At 39.7% G+C, this 17,311-nt stretch overlaps 1 protein-coding gene across 1 annotated transcript; it reads left to right on the top strand.

The window, feature by feature from the left end:
- The first annotated feature begins 177 nt into the window (after positions 1–177).
- Positions 178–12,439, top strand: LOC117821840 (solute carrier family 17 member 9-like). The gene is made up of 13 exons (XM_034696364.1): positions 178–340; positions 3,866–4,063; positions 4,190–4,329; positions 4,881–4,980; positions 5,073–5,197; positions 7,318–7,414; positions 7,505–7,601; positions 7,765–7,852; positions 7,949–7,983; positions 8,433–8,548; positions 10,940–10,995; positions 11,094–11,123; positions 11,231–12,439. Exons 1-13 carry the CDS (start codon positions 237–239, stop codon positions 11,398–11,400), a joined length of 1,356 nt encoding a protein of 451 aa, XP_034552255.1. The 5' UTR covers positions 178–236; the 3' UTR covers positions 11,401–12,439.
- Positions 12,440–17,311: the final 4,872 nt, after the last annotated feature.

Genomic DNA, 17,311 nt, shown 5'->3' with positions numbered 1-17,311 from the left:
TGAAAGAGGAAGTACATCCTTTATGGCGTCACATGCAAATTTTTATGCACAGTGAACTCATCACTCGGGCCTCTGCTGTCATTCTTTCAAATCACTAGTGGGTACTCTTTCTGAGTTTTGTTTCAACAAGTTGGACCTGTTTCAGCCTGTCTGCCTGAGGACGTGGGGTAGAGCTGCAGCATGCCTCTCAGTTCAGGAGAGCTGGAAGACGAAGAGAATGTGCCAGTGCTCTCTGAATGGCTGACAGGCAAACATCAGGCGACAGCAGGAATGGCTGCAAAGCTTATAGCACAAATGATTCTTTAGAAGAGGAGCAAGAAGACTCGAACCTGTGGCCCAGGTGAGACTGTACATGATTTAGAGCAGACTCAGAAGGACAAGGTTGTAAAGTGTCCCTCTCTTTCTTTTGAACCTCTTTTGAGTTTATGTTTTCTATCTGAGCAAAGTGACAAGTGTTGTTTTAAATCTGTTTCAACAGGTTAACTTTAAGTCATCAGTGTAATAGAGGGTAGATTATTTATTTTAATGAGCAGAATATGCTTCACTCTCTTGACAAGTACTTCAGTGACTGAATTACTAAACACTCCTGAACTGATAGAATATTTTTAGCCTTCTTTCTCGAGCAATGTCAGATTGTAAGTTGACTTCTTTAGGACTTAAATATTTCAACTGGTAGTCTACTGCAGTGAAACTTGTGTCAAGACTTCTACAGCTCTGAATTTGTGATCCTTTGACTGTCTCTCTCTCTCTCTCTCTCTGCCATGAGCTTGACATTTCAGGTTTCTGTTGAATCAGTTCCACCCGAGTGTTGAAAAGTTTTTAATGATACTAGGTGCAGACAGTTATGGTATTCAGGGAATGAATTATATAAAGCTTGGTGATTTTGGAAGTTTAGCACCATTGTGCCAGAGAGGCAACTTGTCTATAACTTTGTTTTATGACTAAGAGCTATAAAACCATGCTTCTCCAGATACCATAGCTGTTACTATCCATTTATTTTCTCTTTATGTAATAACAGAGCAAGTCCAATGCTTGGTAATACAAGTTTGGGAGGCGGCTGGTCCATCGCTTTAGTTAAGTGTGATTTATCCCTACACATAAGAATGCATTAGCATGATCTTTTGCACACATTACTTGTCCCCAGATGATCCCTTTGACTTTGATCAGGATGTTTGCATTTGCAAAATGAATTGTGACAAACTTGTACAAACATTTTGGTATGCATGTTGATAAATCCTAATTTCTATGACTTTATACTATGTCCCTCTGTGAATTTCCCCACATCCATGTCTGCCTAAAGGTTGAATACAATAATTGTGACCACTACGCCTCTCAGCCATAGTATCATCTTTTAATAAATGGCTGCACCATAATAAATAAAATATGACATTCTTGAGACAAAACTCAAGGTTTTAAGGATGACTATATCGCTCTGTCGGTAGGTTATTTTGTCACTTTGGTCAGTTCAATATTTCCCAACAACCACTGTAGTTTTCTATGTCTCTAGAGCAGGGGTTCCCACACTTATCAGCCCGCGACCCCAAAAATATAGGTGCCAAAGTCTTGTGACCTCCACTGTCCCTCAAAGTGATTTAATGTGAGTTCATTTAGCTAGTCTGCAGAAAATGATCCTACTTATATGAGCATGTGTCTGTGTTTCCTGTGCCTTTATGAATTAACCTGCTGCTACTGATGCTTTTGATAATTAACTTCTCACTAACCCTAAACTTAGGAGTCATCTGGCAAAAAGAAAGGCAGAAAACTCATTACATTTTCTATTTTAAAGGTTTTATTTCACGGAGAGCGCACTACTTCTGTCGATATTATTTACTATAATGGGTAAAATGTACTATTTTTAGATAACAATAATTTTAAAAAAACATTCTGGAAGACATCTCACAACCCCCCATTTGCGATCCCCATGGGGTCCCAACCCACACTTTGGGAACCCCTGCTCTAGAGGAGGGAGCTTGATAACTTGAGTTATCCCAGATTTTTTATTTAACAATATAATTTATTTAGTATAACATGTAAACATCAACAAGATGGATTGCCACTAAATGTTGAACAGACATTCATTGATCCCAGACGATGAACATGTATGGCCAAATGAATATTCCCACGCCCATGTCCCCCTCAGGAGAAATTAGAGTTACTTCTGAGACATCCTTTTATTTATCACCAGGAGGTCAAAGGTTAAATTTGTCCAATGTTTTGTTTTTTTAACAAATAACGTAAACCTCAGCTGTACTGTCTTTAGAAGCAATTTAGCTAAAGTAAGCATGCTAACAAGCTGAAGACATACTGAGTAAAGTGTGATGATCACAGTGAAGAAACAAACATGAAACCTGCTTACATGGATGTTAACATTAGTTTGTCAGGCAGATGGTCCAGTCTGAAAGATTTATGCTATCACTGAATGGATTTTCCTTTTACAAGTTGTTACACTTAATATGACAGATGTACCTGCCAAACATCAACATGCTAGCTTTGTCACTGTGGCTGAGTTAGTGTTTGTTTTAGCATTAGCATGGCTGTCTATGAATGCTGTATCAACTGTTAGCACCTGCTTTCTGGCATTTACTCTCTGGGTGTGTATCGACTTTTCCTCAGAGTTTCACTGTTTACATTTTGCTTTACAACTGTTGTTTATTCTAGATCAGTGGCGTCAAACTCATTTCAGTTCAGGGGCCACATACAGCCCAAGTTGATCTGAAGTGGGCCGGACCAGCAAAATCATAACATAATAACCTATAAATAACAACAACTCTACATTTTTCCCTTTGTTTTAGTGCAAAAAAGTTCAAGTACATTCTGAAAATGTTCACATTTAATGAACTATCTTTTTACAAAGACAGCTGTTGTATTTTTTGCCATGATGAGTCTCATAGTGGGCCGAATATTTTACTATCAAGCCCTGCAACCTGCTGCAAACACACCAAACACATGTTACCCATTCACCTGACACACGGAGTGTAATGTTTACTGCAAAAGAGCAGAGATTATAATAATGAAGAAGGTAAAGTTGATTATTTTGGACCCCTCAGCTCCATCATGAACAGTTTGCTTCCTGGACAGTGTTGTATGCAGGGGTGTAGTGCTAGTGTAAGTAGTTAGTGGATCATCTTATAGTGCTCTAAAAAGTCTTCATGAATCTCAACCGGATTATGCAAACAGCAAGTCATCTATTTTCTCACTTTGAGAACAAATGTCCTGGAAAAAGAGCACTGTTCAGGTTCTGGTTCGCTCTGTCAGCACTATGATTGTATGCGACCCCCAGAGAACAAATTTGAAATAGAAGTTACTTTTATTGAAAAATTGCAGTTAATGTCTTCTCTGTAATCTTTTCACTTTGCAAAGTCTTCCACGGGCCGGATTGGAACCTCTGGCGGGCCGGTTTTGGCCCGCGGGCCGTATGTTTGACACCCCTGTTCTAGATGTACATTTAAGTCAGGACATCATACAGTTGCGGGTCCTAAGAGTCAGAACTGAACTGGGCAAAAAGGCTTTAAATTTTCAGCCCTGTTTACCTGGAATAATGTGCAGAAGGACTTGAAATTCACACATCTTGTAACTCTGGGGGAATTAAAGTCAATCATAAAAGACAGAGAAACAAGCTCAATTGGATCTTGTGATTGCACTGTGTAATCATGTAACCATGTGAAACTGTGACCGTATTTTATTTGTGTTGTTTTGTGTGCTTGTTGTGTGTTGTAACCTATTTTGTGCTGCCGTCTTGGCCAGGTCACTCTTGAAAAAGAGGTTTTAAATCTCAATGAGTCTTGTACCTGGTTAAATAAAGAAAGAAAAGAAAAAAGAAAAGTCCATATCGTGAAGTAGAAACTGTTATTCTCTGTGCTTCCAGACATGAAGCTCAAAAATGGATCCCTATGCTCTTTGTGGGCACCTGTTTCCTCTACTGTGCCAGGATGGTCATGCCAATCTGTGCAGTGTCAATGGCCGCCACATTTCACTGGAGTAAGATTGATTCTGGGCTGGTTCTAGGTGGATTCTTCTGGGGTTACTGTTTTACACAGATCCTGGGAGGACATGCCAGTGACAAGTAAGTAAATCAACAAGTTACACAGTATACCATGAGCTGGCATGGCTCTATTTGTTCTCTGGTGCTCTGTTTGAGTTATCTTAAGAGTTTCAGAATTCATTTCAGTATTGTCTTGTGTTTTATAAGAGTGGGAGGAGAGCGTGTCCTCTTCATCTCTGCAGCTTCATGGAGTGTGATCACAGCTGGTACCCCTCTTCTGGCCAAACTAGGCTCTCACACCCTCGCTCTCATGAGTATGGCCAGATTCCTTATGGGACTTTTGCAGGGTGAGTAGCATAACAGCCACAGCATGAAATGGACACAGAATACAGGTAGTTAAACAATTCTGGAATACATCACGTTTGATTCATAAATCATAACCCAAAAATGACATAACATCTAGCAGACAGGTGTGTTTGCATACAGACTGGACACAAAAGGAAACCACACGCCTGGATTAGTCCAAAGACAACAAAACTTAACCATAACTTTACTTATCTTGTTAAAATTGAAGGTTGATCTAATATTTGCCCTATATGTTATTTTATTCTTCAGCAGTTGCCAAGCAAACAACAGAGACAGAACAAATCGACTGTTTCTTGCTGTTGTTGCTGTTGATGTTTCCAGATGATATGCTAAACTAAGCTAACCATCAACTGGCTTTACAGTTTTTCATATTTACTGTCAAATCATGTGTTATTTTTGTTTCATCAAGCATCTGCAAAAAATGAGGATGAATATTTCCTGGATTGTTAACCCTATACTTAGAAATCAACATCCAGAGCAGAGGAAAATACAGCTGTGGTGGTTACATTTTGAATGTCTGTTTGGCTTTCAGGTGTTTTCTTCCCGTCTTTGGCCAGTCTCTGCTCACAGCGAGTGGTGGAAGGAGAGAGAGGGTTTTTAATGAGCATCATGAACAGTGGCGGCTATACTGGGTATGTTATACTCAGACAAACTCACACCAACACATGTATAGATACACAATCTATCTGTGTGACATTTTTTGAACTCTCTGTTTGTGTTTCAGAACATTATTAGCAGGTGGGATGGGGTCCCTGATGCTGGACTTGTACGGCTGGGAAAGCATTTTCTACTGTATTGGTTTCCTGTCTGGACTCTGGGCACTCATAGTCTGGCTGTGTTTCTTAAAAGGTACCAACACACAACACTTTCCAGCCTTGAATAAGGGACCATAGGATGCTTTGCTGTCATGAATAAAACTCTGGATGAATCAGGTTCCTTCTCTCGTCCTTAAGTCCATCACTTTGGCCTAGAATAAAATATTTCAACAGGCATTGGATTGGCATGCCTTGCTATGCTATATTTAATACAGATTGATGGTCCCAAGAGGATGAATCTTTATAACTTCTGTCAACCCCCGACTTTGTTATCCAGTCAGAGTTATCCAGCACTAAGTAAAATATCTCAACATCTGCAGAATAGATTGTCATTCAGTGTTGTATGGACATTCATGCTCCCCAGAGGAAGACTCCCTTTGACTTTAGAGATAACCGGGATTCTCCTGTCTTGCACCATGAGGGAAACACGTTCTATTTTGAGTGGAATATCTCAACTATTGGAACTGTGAATTTCTCAACCTGGACGCTTGAAAAGATTGACCCCTGGACACTTAGAAGAAGTAGGTCAATCGGAGAGCTCATGCAATGCTTTAGTGGCAGAAACATCCACTGTGGAGAGAGTTTAAGCTCCTGCCATCAGGCCACCATTTCAGGAAACCACTGAGGTGGACTTGAAGACTCTACAATACGTCTCATTTACCTCAAATTCAGTTGTTTGCTCATGGAAATTAACACTCAGGCTGCTTTACTTGAACTACTTTTGCACATTTGCATACCCTCATACTGCACTTTCTCATGGTAGAAATGTGCATATCTGTATGAGCTCTGATGTCACTGATTTTCTATTCATTTTGTTGTTAATATTGTTCTATTAAAGAGGGTAATTTCACAAATTTCTCTTTGAGATATAGTTAAGAGAATATCATTCAGAGTTTGGGTACACAAAGTGGGTACACTGGCTCATGTTCCCCTCAGGATAAATTCTTAAGACTTCAGTGACCCCTTAGTTTCTCACCTAGTAAACCATCATCAGGTCAACATTGAAACTTGTCCAATACTTTGGTTTGTGAACAAAAAACTTCAGTTTGATAAGATCACCTTCAGCCTTAGCTGTACTCTTTATTTATTGAGAATCGACAACTGTTGGTAAGCTAACTTGCCAAACTGGAATGGTGAAATAGTAAACATGAAACCAACTTATTGCTCACTTTTCCTGTTGAGGAAGTGACAGTGAAAGCTCCTCTGATGCTTGATTAGTATAATCGTCCATTTGTCAAGTTTTTACAGTTAGAAAAAAGAAACTTTACAAAGTTGTTCACACACAGCAACCTCCTCCCTTCTTGTGCTTCTTCATCCTCCTATAACTGTCGCATTTTTGGTTAAATAAAAAACACTCATGGCGTATAGTTTGTCCATTCTGTGCTGACATAGAGACATCACAGTGCAAGATGGTAGCCTCTGTGGAAGGGGACCCACTCCTATGTTGTGTAAAAAAGGCTCATTGTAAGTGAACAAAAACACAATTATTTTAATATTAAGGCGATCATACACTCATCTAACCCTCATTTTATGTTGCGGGTCAAATTGACCCTTTTTAAAGTCTATTTTAGGCACTATATGCCTTCCAAACCAACTAAATGCAGCATAAAAATCTGAGCAGCATGTGACAGATTTTTCAAAATGTAAAATAAAAATAAACAAAAATCTCTGTCATGTAAAACTATTGTATTTATATTCAGGGCTTTCCAATGTACATTAAATAAAGTTTTAACATTAATTTTAATGAAAAACAAGTGAGTTATCCTCATTGAACCATGATCTGTGAGACTTAAAGAACACCAATGGACTAAATCTTGATTTAAATGGTTAGTAATGGAGCTAAAAATTAGATATAAAAATGTATATTGGGATTTTTTGGGGGTTCTGACACTTTGGGATAATTGAATATGCCCCGGGTCAAATTGACCCAGGAACATTATTACTGTTCCAGAGAAATGAACATAACAGGAGAAATTCTACTCACTGCACCTTTAACTACAAACTAACATGTTTGCATCATATGAAGTACAATGTTTTCATGATGATCTCATGATGTTATCGTCTTGTTTGTGTTGTTTCTGGTTAAAAAACGGTGTCAGAGCATCATTAAAGCTCCACAACAGAATCATAAGATCTGCATTATGTGTGGTTCAGGTGACGTTGCCCTCAAGCAGATGGAATCCAGCGCTGACTCACAGTGGAGTTTTTCAAGAACACGCTGGCTGAGTCTTTTTAAGGAGCCACCCGTCTGGTACAGATTATGTTCTTTAATCCTTCAGAGTTTACCAACACATAAATGTGTTAAGTTTTTAGTCTAACCCTGTCTCTTTTCTTGTTAAAGGGCCATGGTGTTTGCTCACATGTGCATTTGCAGCTCTGGCTACACGTTGTTGTCCTGGCTGCCGACATACTTCAAAGAATCATTTCCTCATGCCGAGGTATTTGTTTTAAACCACCATATGTTTTAATAAGCTAATTACCAAGCTGTGCTAGCCTCCATATTTTCCCTGCTGACATGCAAGGCTTTAGAAAACATTATGTTGTTTAAACTTTATAAGACAGGTGTTAAATTTATTCCTCCGTACCTGTCTATTCTGGCAGGGATGGGTGTATAATGTGATCCCCTGGCTGGTTGCAATTCCCTCAGCTCTCTGTGGAGGATATGTTTCAGATTTTCTCATCAACCAAGGTATGAAACATGTGATATTATTCCTTTATAGTAGTATGTTATCATAAGGTCTGTATCTGTACCTGTCCTAAACAAAGCTCTTACACCTTATTTCAGGATATGGTGTAGCGACTGTGAGAAAGCTGATGCAGGTAAGTGTGGAGAGACTACAGTTTTTGTTTATAGTGTGTCTGTGTGAATGGAAAGGTTTGGCCCAATTGCTGCTGCAGGTGTTCATCTTGGAATTTTAATTGTGTGTCTTAAACATGTAATTACAAGCTGGAAAGCATCCCCAGGGCAGCAGAGTGCTATGTGCCACTACTGCAATATGAGTCAAGTATCTGCATCATGCCTCTTGTAGTTAAAATACACTTTTAACTGCTCCTACCAATTAAGACACACAGATACACTGCGTTATTTAAGCTTGACTCATGGAGCACTTGAAATTGGACAAAGGTATTTTTTTTAATCTCAATGAAGCTGAGAGTTAAAACTAGTTCCCATCCTGTGTTTGTATTCTGTCTGCACTTTAGTTTACTTCTACATAACTAACCAGATCTTTAAATATCTTACCTACATGTCTCTGTGTCTCTCTCCTCAGTTTTTTGCCATGGGTGTATCCAGTATGTTATTAATGCCTCTCTCTGGAGCTGTGTCGTTTACCTCTGCTGTGATTTTCGTCTCTGCTGCTGTGGGGCTAACCACCTTTACCAGCGGGTATGTTGGAGTATTCAAAAATGCTGTGTGTGTTTAAACTGCATAAACAACCTGAAAGATTTTCCTGAGTGTGAAGGAAATCTGAGTCGATATTTAACAGACAACAGATGCCATTTTTCTATGTTATTGTTAATACCAACTAATTCACACGGTAAGAAAAAAACTAACAACCAACGGCCTCATTCACCAACCATCTTTCAGAACAAATTTGGTCTTTAAATCCACTTACAAAGTTTTGAAGAAGATTCACCAAAGTTTTCTTATCTGGGATTTGTTCATAGCTAAGAACAAAACCCAGTAACACTCAAGAGCCCTTTTACACAAATCTGAGTGTTGACATGTCAGTGTAAAATTTCAAAATTTTAAAAATCAGCTTGTTGGTGTTTCAAATCAGGCAGCACTAACTCTGTTTCAGATCAACCAGTGCGCAACCGGTTTAATTTAATTTCAGCATTCCTAATGCCTGTATGTGGCACAGCAGTGTCATGCCCTTATATGGGCATTTAAGGGGCGTTTATCTATGCTAATTAGGAACATAGAGTACAAGCTTTAAACTTACGAGGACATGGTATTAATCAATCTAAAAACACAGGGGAGAACAATTCTGCTGTTTAAGAACCATTTATGAACCAGACGTAGACTTCTCTTAGAAACCTTCGGTAACACTTTATATTAACTACACACTTTTAAGGGATCCCTGTAATGTTTTAAGGTGCTGCTGGTCTTATACCTCATTAATGAATTATTTCTAAAGGCATAAAAAGTCCTCACTTTAGATCAGCTCACAAAACCATGAACAAGCAGCTTATAAGTCCTTTGTGACTACCTTAATTAATCATAATTTGCTATGTAATAAGGTGTTCACTAACCCTTACTAAATGTTAGAATCATAACCTGTAAATGTGTTTATAACTGGTTTATAATGACAATAATAGCTCATTTGTATTTGATGAATCCATCATTTATAAAGTATGAACAAAGAGTTAGTTAACACATTATAGAGAGTCATATTCATGAATAATAAAACATTTATAACTGTGTTTGTACATGATATATAAATGAGTATTAATGTATGAACAATGCTTTACAGATGATGAGTTAAGTATTAATTAATGCTTAATTAATGCTTAACTAATGCTTAAAAGTGTGTAGTTAATATAAAGTGTTACCAAACCTTCTTTAGAGTAAATTAAAAAAAATATTAAGAAGATGTTGGTGAATGAGGCCCATTCATTGAGCTTATATCTTAATACTTTCTGACGTCTTAAAACTCCTCTGAACTTGATTTATACAGCGTTGTTCACTCAGCCAGGGGTGAAAGTAACATACATTTTCTAAAGTGATGCATTCAAGCACATGTCACAATTTGATTTAGATACTGCACTTTTTTTGCTCCACTCCAGTTATTTGATAATTTTGGATACTAGCTATGATTTGATTCTCAGTACATTCAAATTAATAACACAAAATACAATCAAGAGCACAGTCTAGACCTGCTCTCTTGGTAAAGTGCCTTAAGATAACCTTTGGTATGCTTCAGTGTTTTATAAATTAAATTTGATTGACTGATTGATGCCCATGGCGAAGTTCACAAACTGTGCCGCAGTGTATGAAAGAATTAAAACAGCCCCTCCTTTACAAGCTGCAAAATTAAATTACTTTGAGGATTAATTCAAATGTTTTGTTGTCCAATGATTGTGAAATGATAATGATATTGTATATTCTTGGATATTTCACTCCCGACTTAAAACTCCCTAGAAGAGTTTTAAAATCTGACTTTTTAAAAAATGTACCCCTCAATACTACAAGTCTGAGGACAGTAAGTACTACATCTCTGTGCCCATTCCCTGCAATGCTGCTCAAATCTCACATGCACTTACTTCATGTGAGCTGATATAAATAAGGTGGAGGATTAGACTTCACATAAAACCTCAGCAAACCTATGATAGACCGAGTAAAGACAAATCATACTAAGGAAACAGTTCACATCATCACATATCACTCCTTTTTTTGTTATCATTTCATTTTTCACATCACTCCAGGAAGTTGCTGAGAGCTCATTCCATACAGGACTATTTCCAGCAGCAGACTGATACATGTTTAGTGCTGTAGTTTTTATTCTCAGCAGCAGCAGGACAGTGGTAGTGACAGTGACTCAGAGTAAAGAGCAGTGCTGTCATTGGGATGAAGACTAATGTCAGTATAACAGTGCGGCCCACTGGCATGTTTTCTATTCTTTTCTGAAAATAATGAAGCTCTGTGACACAGGAGTAAGACTTATTACATTAAAGTACATTTTTAGTTTTTGTCTTTTCATCATATTTACTAAATATCACCAGACAGAACATTTATATATTTTCATCTTTGTGTTTGTGTGATGTGTTGTTTCAGAGGGGTGTCTGTGAATGTGCAGGATCTCACTCCATCGTGTGCTGGAGCGCTATTCGGTGAGTTTCCAGCAGCCTAAATTACAATTTTCTTTAAATGTTACACATCTGAATGATAACTGATGAACTTTTTAATCACTGCTCTTTTTCTGCCACAGGTTTTATGAACATGTTGGGTGCTTTTGGAGGTATGCATCCACTAAGTCTGCTGATGTTTTAGCAGTGTACAGGAAATGTGGTCTCTTGTTACTTCTGGTATCTGGTATCATATTTTTCTATGGTGTGTGTTTCACAGGGCTGCTGATGGTCTCTGTGTCAGGTTACCTGATCGAGGTCACGCATTCGTGGGCCTGGGTGTTCTCCCTTATCACTCTTGTGAACGCAACAGGCCTCGGGTTCTTCCTCATCTTCGGAGATGCTCGCCGTCTCGACCTTGAAGGTTACAGTCGGGTTGCTGTGATTTAACTCAGACTTTTTGTTTGTATTTTTGTTCCAAATACCATCCTGTGTTTGATCTGAAAGACTTGACACCTCATTTAAATCTTGATCCATAGTCAGTCACTGTGTGCTGTGTCTTACATGTTTTGGCTTTGTGTTTAAACTTGCTTCAGAAACATTGAATAGTGTAAAACAAAATAAGACACAGCATCAGATTTAGGTGAAAACATGTCTTTTGTTTTATTATTTATAAGCACGTTAAAGCTCCTGTGATGAACTTCCAGTTTGTGTTGTTTTGGCGCCCCCTTGTGGACAAAGTGGTACCTTTACTGATATTGTCCTTTACATGTGGAAGCAGTCTTTTCTCAAAAAATCTCATCAGAAATCTTTGCAGTGTAAAATGTAAAAATAGGCTGTTTTGGTGGCGTGCAGTTTATCCACTTTGAGTGACACCCACCCCCACCAGTGGACTTAGACATTACATATAATCATGTAGATAGTCTAAATCTATCTAAATAGTCTATCTTAATTAATCCCCTCATTTTGTAGGACATGAGGATGTGTCAGCCTTTCTGTCTGTTTCGTGACCAGCAAATAAAAATCCTCACAGGAGCTTTAAAAACATTTTAATTACAGCTATCGAAGCAAAGTCTGTCAGAGTTGTGTCAGACATTAAGGCTTCATTCATTTTAGATTTGAGTCACTTTTGAATGGTTAACAGTAAGACAAAACACATTTATGGATTGAAAAACAAGGAAACAAATGTTAACTACATCCCCACAACTTGTCAGTCTACCTCTCAGGATTTTACAACTTCCCTTTACTGACTATGGTTCTTATTTCCATCCTTATTAAAATCTTAATATTAGACTTATTATTAGTCTAAACAATATCCTGAAGAAACTGGGCTGTTTTGTTTTTAATCAAAAACGCTATATTGTGCATTTGTTGGGTAGTATTTTACCCTTGATTTCATGCTTCATGGCTGCAGATCAATATGTGAGTGAGTGAGTGAGTGAGTGAGTGAGTGAGTGAGTGAGTGAGTGAGTGACTGACTGACTGACTGACTGACTGACTGACTGACTGACTGAGAGACTGAGTGACTGAGTGAGTGAAGGAATGAGGGAGTGAGTGAGGGAATGAGGGAGTGAGGGAGGACCTGGCACTTTTCTTGTAATAATGATAATATGTATATTTTTCAGGTATATGTATCACTAATTAAATTATTAAAAATATTTATTCAAGCAAGCACAAGTTTTGAAAGTTGTTCATTTTTGTCTGACTGTTTGGTTTGTCTTTGGTGTAACCGATCATTTCTGTGCAGGTGTGAGAGTTTGTGATTTATTAAAATGTGAATGAAATACCTGTTTTATTGTTCTATACACATACAAGCTTTTTTATGTACTTAACTCTGCCTCTCTTCACATGTCCTTATTCACTCACCATTCATGGAATCATGGATCATACTTTAAATCTGTGATACTGACATCTCAATGAAATACCTAACCAATGCTCTGTTACTTTAGGCTGCACCTAATTATAGAAGTTTGTTGTCAAAAAAAAAAGCAGCTTAGTAGAAGAAAAGTTAGGAAGAGCAATGGATAATTTTTATGTCCCATTATTTAGTACGTACATGTTGTTTCAAAGTAAAAATGTACTACGAAAGGAACCTTTAAGGTCAGACATTAAATTAACACATTACAGATGTTGAGCTTCTGTAGCCTTTAGTTCTTGCTTCACTGACTATCAGTTAAAGCATGGTCTGTTCTTAATGAAGGGCAACCATGTTGATTGTTCAGAAAGATAAAAAGGTAAGTGCACAAAGTATTTATTCATTCATCTTTCATGGAAATATGTAAGAAGCCATCACCTTTTATGGAGCAAATGGAAGAGCTTTTTCACATAAAGGTTGACAAGGTGCCCCCTAGTGGTTCTAGTGAAATGCACCTTTTACTATGTGAATATGTTTCACTGTAGTTTCATTTTAGTTTGAAAAAAAGACTACAGACTTTTAAAAAAGAAGAGATTGAATGTGTGAATAATGTTTTTTAAAGTGTTGAAGCTTCAATTTTTTTTACATTTAACATTTCTACAATTGAATTCAGCATAGACATTTAGAAGTTTTTGCATCTCAGCTTAAATGTCTTGATCTGCAGAGTGTGTATTTTTTAGACGTTTTCTAATTTTGTGCGTTTTTGCTTATTTCAGTGAGTTTCAGTTGCATTTATTTTCAAATTTCACTTGTTAATGAATTTGCATAGTTTATGCATTTCCGAAACATTTCCCTAACCCTAAACCCTAACCCTAACCCTAATCATAACTCTAACCCTAACCCCCTAACCCTAACCCTAACCCTAAACCGAATCATAACCCTAACCCTAACCCTAACCCTAACCCTAACCCTAACCCTAATCATAACCCTAACCCTAACCCTAACCCTAACCCTAATCATAACTCTAACCCTAACCCCCTAACCCTAACCCTAACCCTAACCCGAATCATAACCCTAACCCTAACCCTAACCCTAACCCTAACCCTAATCATAACCCTAACCCTAACCCTAACCCGAATCATAACCCTAACCCTAACCCTAACCCGAATCATAACCCTAACCCTAACCCTAACCCTAACCCTAACCCTAATCATAACCCTAACCCTAACCCCCTAACCCTAACCCTAACCCTAACCCGAATCATAACCCTAACCCTAACCCTAACCCCCTAACCCTAACCCTAATCATAACCCTAACCCTAACCCTAACCCTAACCCCCTAACCCTAACCCTAACCCTAACCCTAATCATAACCCTAACCCTAACCCTAACCCCTAACCCTAACCCTAACCCTAACCCTAACCCTAATCATAACCCTAACCCTAACCCTAACCCTAACCCTAACCCGAATCATAACCCTAACCCTAACCCCCTAACCCTAACCCTAACCCTAACCCAAATCATAACCCGAATCATAACCCTAACCCTAACCCCCTAACCCTAACCCTAACCCCTAACCCTAATCATAACCCTAACCCTAACCCCCTAACCCTAACCCTAACCCTAACCCGAATCATAACCCTAACCCTAACCCTAACCCCCTAACCCTAACCCTAATCATAACCCTAACCCTAACCCTAACCCTAACCCCCTAACCCTAACCCTAACCCTAACCCTAATCATAACCCTAACCCTAACCCTAACCCCCTAACCCTAACCCTAACCCTAACCCTAACCCTAATCATAACCCTAACCCTAACCCTAACCCTAACCCCCTAACCCTAACCCTAACCCTAACCCTAACCCTAACCCGAATCATAACCCTAACCCTAACCCCCTAACCCTAACCCTAACCCTAATCATGACCCTAACCCTAACCCTAATCATAACCCTAACCCTAACCCTAACCATAACCCTAACCCTAACCCTAACCCTAACCCCAATCCTAACCCTCATCATGACCCTAACCCTAACCACCTAACCCTAACCCTAACCCTAACCCCCTAACCCTAACCCTAACCCTAACCCTAACCCGAATCATAACCCTAACCCTAACCCTAACCCTAACCCCCTAACCCTAACCCTAACCCCTAACCCTAATCATAACCCTAACCCTAACCCTAATCATAACCCTAACCCTAACCCTAACCCTAACCCTAACCCCCTAACCCTAACCCTAACCCTAATCATAACCCTAACCCGAATCATAACCCTAACCCTAACCCTAACCCTAACCCCCTAACCCTAACCCTAACCCGAATCATAAACCTAACCCTAACCCCCTAACCCTAACCCTAACCCTAACCCTAATCATGACCCTAACCCTAACCCTAATCATAACCCTAACCCTAACCCTAACCCTAATCATAACCCTAACCCTAACCCTAACCCTAACCCTCATCATGACCCTAACCCTAACCACCTAACCCTAATCCTTACCCTAACCCTAACCCTAATCAAAACCCTAACCCTAACCCTAACCCTAACCCTAATCATAACCCTAACCCTAACCCCAACCCTAACCCTAATTATAACCCTAACCCTAACCCTAACCCTAATCATAACCCTAACCCTAACCCTAACCCTAACCCTCATCATGACCCTAACCCTAACCCCCTAACCCTAACCCTAACCCTAACCCTAACCCCTAACCCTAATCATGACCCTAACCCTAGACCTAATCATGAGCCTAACCCTAACCCTAACCCTAGTCCTAACCCTAATCATAACCCTAACCCTAACCCCTAACCCTAATCATAACCCTAACCCTAATCATAACCCTAACCCTAACCCTAACCCCTAACCCTAACCCTAACCCTAACCCTAATCATAACCCTAACCCTAACCCTAACCCTAACCCTCATCATGACCCTAACCCTAACCCCCTAACCCTAACCCTAACCCTAACCCTAACCCCTAACCCTAATCATGACCCTAACCCTAACCCTAACCCTAATCATGAGCCTAACCCTAAACCTAACCCTAGTCCTAACCCTAATCATAACCCTAACCCTAACCCCTAACCCTAATCATAACCCTAACCCTAATCATAACCCTAACCCTAACCCTAACCCCTAACCCTAACCCTAATCATAACCCTAACCCTAACCCTAACCCTAACCCTCATCATGACCCTAACCCTAACCCCCTAACCCTAACCCTAACCCTAACCCGAATCATAACCCTAACCCTAACCCTAACCCTAACCCTAATCATAACCCTAACCCTAACCCTAACCCTAACCCTCATCATGACCCTAACCCTAACCCCCTACCCCTAACCCTAACCCCCTAACCCTAACCCTAACCCCTAACTCTAATCATAACCCTAACCCGAATCATAACCCTAACCCTAATCATAACCCTAACCCTAACCCTTATCATAACCCTAACCCTAACCCTAACGCTCATCATGACCCTAACCCTAACCCCCTAACCCTAACCCCCTAACCCTAACCCTAACCCTAATCATGACCCTAACCCTAACCCTAACCCCTAACGCTAACCCTAATCATAACCCTAACCCTAACCCTAATCATAACCCTAACCCTAACCCTAACCCTAACCCTCATCATGACCCTAACCCTAACCACCTAACCCTAACCCTTACCCTAATCATAACCCTAACCCTAACCCTAATCATAACCCTAACCCTAACCCTAACCCTAATTATAACCCTAACCCTAACCCTAATCATAACCCTAACCCTAACCCTAACCCTAACCCTCATCATGACCCTAACCCTAACCCCCTAACCCTAACCCTAACCCCCTAACCCTAACCCTAACCCTAATCATGACCCTAACCCTAACCCTAACCCCTAACCCTAATCATGACCCTAACCCTAACCCTAACCCTAATCATGACCCTAACCCTAACCCCCTAACCCCCTAACCCTAACCCCCTAACCCTAATGATGACCCTAACCCTAACCCTAACCCCTAACCCTAATCATGACCCTAACCCTAACCCTAACCCTAATCATAACCCTAACCCTAACCCTAATCATAACCCTAACCCTAACCCTAACCCTCATCATAACCCTAACTCTAACACTAACCCCCTAACCCTTACCCTAACCCTAACCCTAACCCTCATCATGACCCTAACCCTAACCCTAACCCTAATCATAACCCTAACCCTAACCCTAATCATGACCCTAACCCTAACCCTAACCCTAATCATAACCATAACCCTAACCCTAACCCCAACCCTAATCATAACCCTAACCCTAACCCTAACCCTAATCATAACCCTAACCCTAACCCTAACCCTAATCATAACCCTAACCCTAACCCTAGTCCTAACCCTAATAATAACCCTAACCCTAACCCTAACCCCTAACCCTAATCATGACCCTAACCCTAACCCTAACCCCTAACCCTAATCATGACCCTAACCCTAACCCTAACCCTAACCCTAATCATAACCCTAACCCTAATCATAAC

This window comes from Notolabrus celidotus, chromosome 11 (genome assembly GCF_009762535.1).
Source record: "Notolabrus celidotus isolate fNotCel1 chromosome 11, fNotCel1.pri, whole genome shotgun sequence".
Lineage (NCBI taxonomy): Eukaryota > Metazoa > Chordata > Actinopteri > Labriformes > Labridae > Notolabrus > Notolabrus celidotus.
The sequence above is the reverse complement of the archived record's forward strand: the minus strand, read 5'-3'. Positions and strand labels throughout refer to the sequence as shown.

Excerpts from the sequence above, each read along its gene's own strand:
- LOC117821840 (XM_034696364.1), top strand. The coding sequence starts at position 237 with ATGGCTGACAGGCAAACATCAGGCGACAGCAGGAATGGCTGCAAAGCT. Across the intron at positions 5,198-7,317 it reads CTGGCTGTGTTTCTTAAAAG|GTGACGTTGCCCTCAAGCAG; the intron begins GTACCAACACAC and ends TGTGTGGTTCAG. Across the intron at positions 10,996-11,093 it reads GTGTGCTGGAGCGCTATTCG|GTTTTATGAACATGTTGGGT; the intron begins GTGAGTTTCCAG and ends TTTCTGCCACAG.